This window comes from Scylla paramamosain, chromosome 2, assembly GCF_035594125.1.
Source record: "Scylla paramamosain isolate STU-SP2022 chromosome 2, ASM3559412v1, whole genome shotgun sequence".
NCBI lineage: Eukaryota > Metazoa > Arthropoda > Malacostraca > Decapoda > Portunidae > Scylla > Scylla paramamosain.
In genome coordinates this window covers 34,546,817-34,556,816 of record NC_087152.1, presented here as the reverse complement: position 1 = coordinate 34,556,816, position 10,000 = coordinate 34,546,817, and the positions used below count along the sequence as shown (strand labels likewise).

Sequence of the window (10,000 nt, the reverse complement as noted above, 5' to 3'; positions counted from 1 at the left end):
GACCTATTGACCTTGATTCTTCGGCACCAGCTGTGTCAGAGATCGATTGCAGATAATCCAGCTTTCCTTCCTCCCTCCTGGTTTTCGTTCTCGTCTTCCTCCTCCTCCTCCTCCTACTCCTCCTCCTCCTCCTCCCTCCTCCTCCTCCTTCCTCCTCCTCCTCCTCCTACTGCTCCTTTTCCTCCTCCTCCTTGAGACTTTCAGAAACCACTAGGTAGCAGCTTTTAAGGGATCAGCTCCTTAATGAGGGGATGGCAGGTGTAAGAAGGAAAGGTGTATGTGTGTGTGTGTGTGTGTGTGTGTGTTTATCTATGGCCTTTTTCTCCTCCTCCTCCCCCCTCCTCCTCCTCTCTATCACGAGTATCATCATCCAGTGACATGCAGACACTCTCAGGTATCACAGTTCCCCTTTCATGTCACGTGACCTTTGCTGCGCATTATTCAGTCAAGAGAGAGTATGATGGTCCAATATTTTTTAATGCATTTTTTATTTTTATCGAAGCATGACGTTTCTGTTTAAGAAGAGTGAATGTTTTATCATTCTTTCGTGTTGTGTACTACAGGGGATGGTTTATGTGTGGATTGACAGTAGTAGAGTATTCGATGTACCGTACTCGATATATGGTAAACATTTATTTTTAGCGTTATGAAAGATCTGTAGATATATGTGTAGTGAATGAAACTGTATGAACATTTAATACTATTTTATATCAGTATTTCCATTTGTGCATCATAAGTAAGAGATGAAAATAGGTAGTAACCACAACCCTTGTAAGTTTTAGGATGATGCCCTGGTATAGTTTTCATATTGAAAACATTTTCATTCTAGAATAATTATACATACACGTGTTTACCTTTGTGGTCATTGCCATGTGAACTTCTTGCCACGCAGTCTGACCAAGCAAACAGTCGAGATCCTTTTTTTTTTTTTTTCACCAAGAAGTTATTCCGGAGAGGAAAGAGCACACACACACACACACACACACACACACACACACACACACACACACACACACACACACACACACACACACACACACACACACACACACACACACACACACACACTCACATGGGCGTTCACAGGATGTTTTGAAAGGGGAATAATTAAAGAAATTATGCATAAGTGTGCAGTATTATAATTACCAAAACACATACCCACTATTTTCTTGCGTTTACTGAGAATTCCAATGAGAAGCTGGCTGAACCGAAAATAATCTGTGGCTGTTGAAATTTACATCAATATTAAAACCTAAAGAAAAAAAATAATAATAAAATGAAAATATAGAAAACCAAAGTATGTGGATTTAAACTATAATTCTTGAGCATGAAACTGAATACTACACACACACACACACACACACACACACACACACACACACACACACACACACACACACACACACACACACACACACACACACACACACACACACACACACACACACACACACACACACACACACACACACGAACAAAGAGGAAGGGAAGTACTACGTATACATATAGACAGGAGGAGGAACGGTTGGCGGCATGTGGCATCGTAACTCCTCTCAGCCGCATTACCCTTTTTGCAGCAAAGTTTCCCCGCTTAGTAAAATGTATGGAGCCGCTTTACATATGGAGGCCTTCCCCACATTAGGTTTAGTCTCCTCCTCTGTGGGGTCCCGTGTGCTCTACTTGCTGCGTTATTGTTATGCTCCTTTAGATAATGGTTACGGCGTGGTGGGAGAACAGAGAGAGTAGTAGTAGTAGTAGTAGTAGTAGTGGTAGTAATTGTTGGTGTTGGTGGCGTTGAAAAGTAGGTGATAAAATTATCTAAACTGCTTCTTCCTCCGAAAAAAAAATAAATAAATAGATAAAGTTTGAAAGGAAACGAAAGGAAAGGAAACAATAAAAAAAAAAAAAAAAACAAATACGTGAAGAGAGTTTCAGGTCTTATCTGCGGAAGCAATGAGAAAGTGAAAGAAGATAACGGTTGACTTCTGCGTTTACTTGCTAAATAGCCAGAATAAAGGTGAGAGGGAGAGGGAGCAGCGAGTCATACGCACTGAGGCCGTGATTACTGTGGATAGTAGTGACAATAGTGATATTAATAGTATTGCTATCATCCCTCACTATTACTGACTCAAATCATTAAACCATCACCTGCTTTTTAATATCCTTACTGAAACCTGTACACGTAAGGCCACCTGTGTCATCATCATCATTACTATGTACCAACACCACCACCACCTCCACCACCACCACCACCACCACCAGCACGATGCAAGCCTCCCTCGCCTCTAATCTGTCCTCATCTTATCACGGTGGTGCGGTGGTGGCGGTGTTCTGGCCGGTCACTTGGTCTTATCTCTCGCTATCTGAAGGGCAGGCACGCTTCACGCCTCCTCCTCCTCCTCCTCCTCCTCCTCCTCCTCCTCCTCCTCCTCCTCCTCCTCCTCCTCCTCCTCCTCCTCCTCCTCCTCCTGTCGGTTTCCCTTTTCTTCTTCCTCCTCTTATTTTGTGTGACTTTTTATTCTTCACATAATTTCTCCTTTGTTGTTTCTGTAATCGCCTTTCGCTTTCAACACTGCCTCCTCTTTGTTCTTCTTTCGCTTATCCGTCTATTGCCATTTTACTAAGTTTTCTCCTCTTCTTCCTGTTGCTTTTCTGTTGCCATTTTCCTGCTTCCATGTTCCTTTGTCTTCTTCATCCTCTTCCCCCTGCCCTCGTCATCGTCTTCCTCATCAGCACATTACCTCATGTATGTTCATCTTTCCACTGTATACTTATATTACTGTGCAAATATTTTCCCATTAGTATTATGAAGCAGAATGTGCCTTGGAGTCTAATATTACCACTTTGCCCCCCTGCATGCATTTCTGCGGGTAGTTGCCTCGGGTTTGTCTCCTTTACGTGTCACATTGCTAAACGCATCGCATTAGTAAGGATGGCAGGGAAAGGGTGGCTAGGAGTAGATAGTCTCGTGCAGCGGGGCAAAGTGAAGGGGAAGGCATGCATTCAGTAATTTCACAACAGTTACTATGGATTTAACGACGGAAGATGGCGAAAGATTAAGGCTCTTGCTTTTAAATGCTTTGTTCTTTCATCATGACTGTTTTCAAAGGCTGTAGAGAATATTAGTTGAGTTTTCACGGGTGTGTTTTTTCTCTCTCTCTCTCTCTCTCTCTCTCTCTCTCTCTCTCTCTCTCTCTCTCTCTCTCTCTCTCTCTTTGATGGCGCAGAAACCTTGCTAAATTGCCTCTAGCATCATGAAACGTCCTTCAAAACACAAATCCACTGGAGCTGTTGAAAGTAATCAAGATAAACTTACGAAACCTTTAACAATACGGACTTGAGACAGTTTGGAGCTAATGTTCTTGATTTCCCCAATACGTATATGAAAGTTATATCTAATTCCTGATGTTGCTGCTGTTGTTACTACTACTACTACTACTACTACTACTACTACTACTACTACTACTACTACTACTACTACTACTACTACTACTACTACTACTACTACTACTACTACTACTACTACTACTACTACTACTATTATTATTATTACGAGCGAAGTGAAGTTTTCTATGGAGGTTGTTGTCTCATTTTGTGTGTCCCGGCCCTGCCCGGCCCAATCGTAACGCTATTCAAACATTAATATCTCCTCAACTGCGGGACCGATCATAACGAAATTAGCACCATATGACAGCGCAATTCTATCAATTTTATATGATATAGCTTTCATCCCTTCTATTGGCTGAAGTCAATGGATAACTTGCAAAAAGTAGAAAGGTGTCGAAAATTGGATTTTATAAATCGAACGTCAATTTTCTTCAATTTTCATGAACTTTTGTTTGTCTCAACTAGAGTGGTTACATACTTCTGAATGCAGAATGAAGTTTCCTATCCAGTGGTATATAGCACAGCCATTCAGGCCTCGCAACGTTTTTAGTTAGAGTGATTTGAATATTAGTCAGTAAAAGAGAAGAAAGGTATATCATATAGGATTGCTAGAGTTGTGCTGTCATATGATGCAAATTTCCTTACGATCGGCCGCGTAGTTCAGGAGATATTAGCGTTTCAAAAGCGTTACGGTCGGGCAGAGCCGGGTCGGGCCGCTCAAAATGAAACAACGTCCATAGTGAACTCCGCTTCGCTGGTAATTATCATCATCATCATCATCATCATCATCATCATCATCATCATCATCATCATTATTGTTAAGAACTGTATTATTATTATTATTATTATTATCATTATTATTATTATTATTATTATTATTATTATTATAGTATTATTATTATTATTATTAGTAGTAGTAGTAGTAGTAGTAGTAATAGTTGTTGTTGTTGTAGTAGTATACAGTAATAGTGGCAGCAGTAGGACATTTACAACAGTAGCAGCAGTAGTCCTAGTACTTTTTGTAGTATTTGTGAAACAGCGTCAACGACATCAACAACAACAACAAAAACAACAGCAATAGCAGCAGCAACAGCAGCATCAACAACAACAACAACAACAACAACAACAACAACAACAACAACAACAACAACAACAATTGCAACAACAGCAACACCACTACTATCACCACCACCAACAACAACAACAACAGCAACATTAATTAACGTCGCAACTCATCGCTAGCGTCAAAATCGACACGAGTATGTAATCTCATCTTACGCAAACCCACGCAATCTCTTTATTAATCCTCTCTGCTCTCTGGTGACGGCACACAACATTATTACTATTGTCTGATACTTTGTCTGACACGCTGTTATTTTCTGACGACGTGATGTTCCTATTTGTATGTATGTCTGTTTGTCCTCCTGAACGCTTCTTGACCCGGAAATTTTAGAGGAAACTTTGGAATAATGATGATAAAAATGGATGCTTTAGTAACCTGCCACCAGAGAGAGAGAAAAAGAGAGAGAGGGGGAGAGACACACAGAGGCAGTCCCTTCCCCCTCCCCCCTTACATATACAACATCTTCAGTGACCTCGTTTGGCAGTGTATCCCACCCTCCCTGACCTGACCTGAGTGATTTATGCCGTCCAGTGTTACAGCAGTCCTATATATAGCTGTCATGTTTAGGGGGAAGGGGAGAGGAGGAACTGAGGGGCCTGGAGTGACGAGGGTGTGAGGGGACGAAGGGAGTGAGTGGCGGCTGATCCTGTGATATGTGGGTGTTGGAAGGCTGGGGGTGGAGGGAAGGGGGAGAGAGAGAGAGAGAGAGAGAGAGAGAGAGAGAGAGAGAGAGAGAGAGAGAGAGAGAGAGAGAGAGAGAGAGAGAGAGAGAGGAGTGTAATAACGGAACAGACGAGAAGAATAGGGAAGTGTTTAGAGAGACGTAGTATCTAGTAATAGTAGTAGTAGTAGTAGTAGTAGTAGTAGTAGTAGTAGTAGTAGTAGTAGAAGTGGTACATAGTAAACAGTAACACAAAGGAATAACAAACAGCTGCAGATATGTTGGTCCTTACGAGCTCGTTTGTGATAAAAGGAGGAGAAAGAGGAGGCAGAGTGCATGAGGAGGAGGAAGAGGAAGAGGAATATGACTGCAAACCAAAAAAATAGACATCATGACAGGGATATAATACTAGATCGCTACTTCTGGCAAACCAACAAGTACAGGATAGAAGGAAATAAGACTCCTCTCCACTCGTCTCTTCCTCTGGCAGCGTGTCAAGTAGGAGACAGTCAGAGGGGAACAACATGCCATCCATAGCAAAGAAAGATTTATGAAATTTTGAAGTTTTATAATAAAGATCGAAACTGGAAAAAAAAAATATTGTACTCGTCTGCCAAGAGAGAGAGAGAGAGAGAGAGAGAGAGAGAGAGAGAGAGAGAGAGAGAGAGAGAGAGAGAGAGAGAGAGAGAGAACAGGGTGTTATGTAAAGCTTAAGGACTGTCAGAGGAGGAGGAGGAGGAGGAGAAGTAGACGGAGGTAGAAATGGAAATCAAAGTAGCGATGAAGAAGAAGAAGGAAAATAGACAGTGGTGGAAAAAAAAGTAGAATGGATGAAAGAAAACATGGAGAAGGAGGAATAGAAGGGGAAAGATGTCCTGTATGCAAAGGTAGGTGTAAGGTAGACAAACGTGTTAATGAAGGAAAGGAAGGAGTTGTAGTAGTAGTAGTAGTAGTAGTAGTAGTAGTAGTAGTAGTAGTAGCAGTAGTGGTGGTGGTGGTGGTGGTGGAGGAGTGAGGAGGAGGAAGAGGAGGAGGGTTAATATATGATGTCATTAGTAGAGGAACAATGGGTTATTACCATACTATACAGCAGAGGAGCACCAGGAAGAGGAGGAGGAGGAGGAGGAGGAGCAGGAGGAGCGGAGGGGAGCAGACGAAGGATAGAACACTAAGTAGAATTGATGGAGAAATGTACGTGAGTCCGTCTGTTTGTCTTTATGTTCGCGCATACAAAGCAGTATGTATGTATGTATGTATGTATGTATGTATGTATGTATGTATGTATGTATGTATGCAGAGGGAAGAGAGGGGCGAGGGCAGTGTCCTGTGTGTGTGTGTGTGTGTGTGTGTGTGTTCACTACGAAAACAACAACAAAAACAAGTATCTTCCTCTACAACTATTCCCTCCCTTTACATCTACACCCTTCACCACCACTGTTACCTCTGCAACCACCATCACCACCACCTCCACTATCACCACTACCATTATCAACAAGTAAACCTCAGCGGCCCCACCACCACCACCACCACCACCACTACCATCACCGGCCATCGCCACCCATCACCACCGTTCACCTTCCCACTGTGCCTCCTCATTTACTGTACACACAACTCATTATGATGCCAACAAATACTCATACGCTGCGCAGTCTCCCGCAAACGAACGCCTTTTCTCCTCTACTTTAAAACTTAATCTATCATAGTTTTTTTTTTTTTTGCCATTCAGTTGTTAGCTTAATGTGGTGAAAAAAAGTATCAAACACTCTTACACTGTTCTTGTTTGTAATAATTTTTAAAACCTTTCTTCTCTTATATTAAACGGTAGATTCTCTCTCTCTCTCTCTCTCTCTCTCTCTCTCTCTCTCTCTCTCTCTCTCTCTCTCTCTCTCTCTCTCTCTCTCTCTCAAACTGACACTGCAGCAAAGTTTATTGAATTGAAATCAAATCTAGTTAGGACGTAAACGTAAACAGGTATACTTCATTATCTGTCCTTGTATAAAATCACTGGTAAAAATTTCCCTTCTCTTCTTTTTTTACTGCCGTTTCACTCGAATACAATAGTTAGTATAGCATAGTACAATAAGATCAAACCGCCAAGTTAGGACCTAAACATATATCGCTGTCTGAAGTCTTCTGTAAAATAAACATCCTTCTATTTATTTTTACATTATAGTTATTTTGTCTTTAATAACAGTGTAGCATTGCATAGTAAAATCGAGCAATCAAATAAGAACCTACTGTTTGAAATCTGTTACATTACCCTTAAAGAAAATAATACGAATAAAAACACAAGCCCCGCAACACTCACCGCCTTGAAGCCCCGGTACATGAGCTGCAGTTCCTTCTTGCTGAACTTGGTGTTTCGCGCCAGGGCGTCGATCCCGTCCGGCTTGTAGCGAACCACGTTGAGCTCGATATCGTCTGGGTCATGATCTGGCGAGGAGAGAGAGGGAGAGTGTGACTGAGAGGGAGGGAGTGAAGCAGGTGACCTAATGCTTGGTCAGTTGGTGAGGAGTGAAATAGCAGAGAGAGAGAGAGAGAGAGAGAGAGAGAGAGAGAGAGAGAGAGAGAGAGAGAGAGAGAGAGAGAGAGCACAAGCTTCATAAAAATATGCTAACTTTTTTTGAGTATATTAAGTTTCTGAGGTAATCTCGCATAAAGATTTCATAACTTTAGGTAAATTTCCAACTCTCTCTGATATTCTCAGCTTCAGGGTTAACACATACACACACACACACACACACACACACACACACACACACACACACACACACACACACACACACACACACACACACACACACACACACACACACACACACACACACACACACACACACACACACACACACACGAACTAACAAACATGCAAATAAAGAAACAAACACACACACACACACACACACACACACACACACACACACACACACACACACACACACACACACACACACACACACACACTTTAGAAAAGGCCATAATTTTCGATCAGGAACAAATAAGAGGAAAATAGAAGTCATCGCAGGAAAAGTGCAGGAAGAGAAGGAGGAAGAGGAGGAAGAGGAAGAAGTGGAGGAGGAGATGGAGGAGGAGGAGGAGGAGGAGAGGGAGGAAATCTTGGCGTAACTGTTTTGTTAGAACTCTGTATGTGTGTGGGAAAAGAGAGAGAGAGAGAGAGAGAGAGAGAGAGAGAGAGAGAGAGAGAGAGAGAGAGAGAGAGAGAGAGAGAGAGAGAGAGAGAGAGAGAGAGAGAGAAGTGGATAGATCATTTAGTTATATTTTTTTGTTTAGTCTCTATAACATTCGCCTTCAGTTTTCGTAATTTCCCTGATTTATAACTACACGTCTGATGCTGTTTTCCGTCTGCTTTCCTCTATGTAATTTCACATTTATTTCTTACCCAGGTGATGTTGGATAGCACAGTTTTCTTTCCCTGCTTTCTTTTATCTTCTTTCGCAGTGTTAAGGGAATAAATCATTCTCTATTCTTCAGACATAAATTCTGTTTTCTTTCTTCCTTTATCTTGTTACAAAAGTTCCCATTATGCAGCTATTTTACTTTTTTCATACAATTTATTATTTTTTTCTTTTTCTTACTATCCTTTCTCACTTAGTCATCTTTTGTATTTCATGTTTTTAGTTTGCCTGTGGATGAAGAGAGAGAGAGAGAGAGAGAGAGAGAGAGAGAGAGAGAGAGAGAGAGAGAGAGAGAGAGAGAGAGAGAGAGAGAGAGAGAGAGACCTTACCTCTCATACTCCCTTCCCCTCCTTTCTGTTTCACTCCCCTATTTCCCTCCCTCCTTTCTCCGACTCTTTTCCTTCCCCCTCTCTCACTTCATCTCTTCCATACATCCTACGCCCTTTCTTTCCTCTGTCTTCATTACTTCTCTCCCTCCCTCCGTCCCTCCCTCCCTTCCTTATTTATCACCTCTTACCTGCCTTTATAATTACTTCCCTCCAATCTTCCCCTTCAATTCCCTTCAGTTTCATCCTTCATCTTCCTTACGGTCCATCCCCTCTCTTCCTCTCTTTCAGTTCCCTTCCTTCTTCTTCCCTGCTTACTCTGTCCCTTGTTTCCTTATTCCTCTTCATCTCCTTCCCTCTATCTCTCACAAACCTTTCTCGCCATCTTTTCCCCCTCTGCTCTTTCCTCTCTCCCTCTCCCGCCCGTACCTCCTCCCACTTGACTAACGACCCCACCAGGTGATTACAGTGTGATATTGCCCTGAAATTGACAGCTGACAGAGTGAGCAGGAAGGAAGAAAGGAAGGAAGTAAGGAAGGGAAAAAGGGAAGAAAAATGAAAGGCGGGGATGAACGAAGTTTGAGAAAGGGATATGAGAAAGTGGAATGATGGATAGCTTTGAGAAGGAAGCGAATTACTGCAAAGGAGAGAGAGAGAGAGAGAGAGAGAGAGAGAGAGAGAGAGAGAGAGAGAGAGAGAGAGAGAGAGAGAGAGAGAGAGAATAAAAACTAAGGAAATGAGAGAGATGAGAATAAGATGGTTAAGAGGAGAAAAAAAAAAGGAATGATGGATTAGTAAGAGGAAGAGGAGGCGGAGAAAAGTGGAGAAGATAATAAAGGAAAAAAAAAAGGCAAATTGGGAAGATGCAAGGAGGGAATAATGGAAGAAAAAGAAAAAAAAAGAAAATGTTGAAAAATCGTGATGGAAATTATTCGTCAAAAAAAGAAGAAAAAAAAAAAAAAAAGAAACAGCAGCAGACTTTTTGGCCCCTACGAGGATGTGTGTGGTGACTAACATACAGAGACAAAAGTTAGGATAGCGTAGACGAACTGTAGAATGAGAAGGAGAAGGAAGAGAAGGTAAAGAA

The 10,000-nt window shown here is 41.9% G+C and overlaps 1 protein-coding gene across 2 annotated transcripts in view; it reads right to left on the bottom strand.

Moving 5' to 3' along the window:
• Positions 1–10,000, bottom strand: part of LOC135113866 (Kv channel-interacting protein 4-like) — a 125,675-nt gene that overhangs the window by 84,173 nt on the left and 31,502 nt on the right. For both annotated transcript variants that reach the window (XM_064029490.1, XM_064029495.1), the window contains exon 3: positions 7,480–7,604. In XM_064029490.1, coding sequence (XP_063885560.1) covers positions 7,480–7,604 — 125 coding nt within the window. The remainder of the gene's footprint in view (positions 1–7,479; positions 7,605–10,000) is intronic.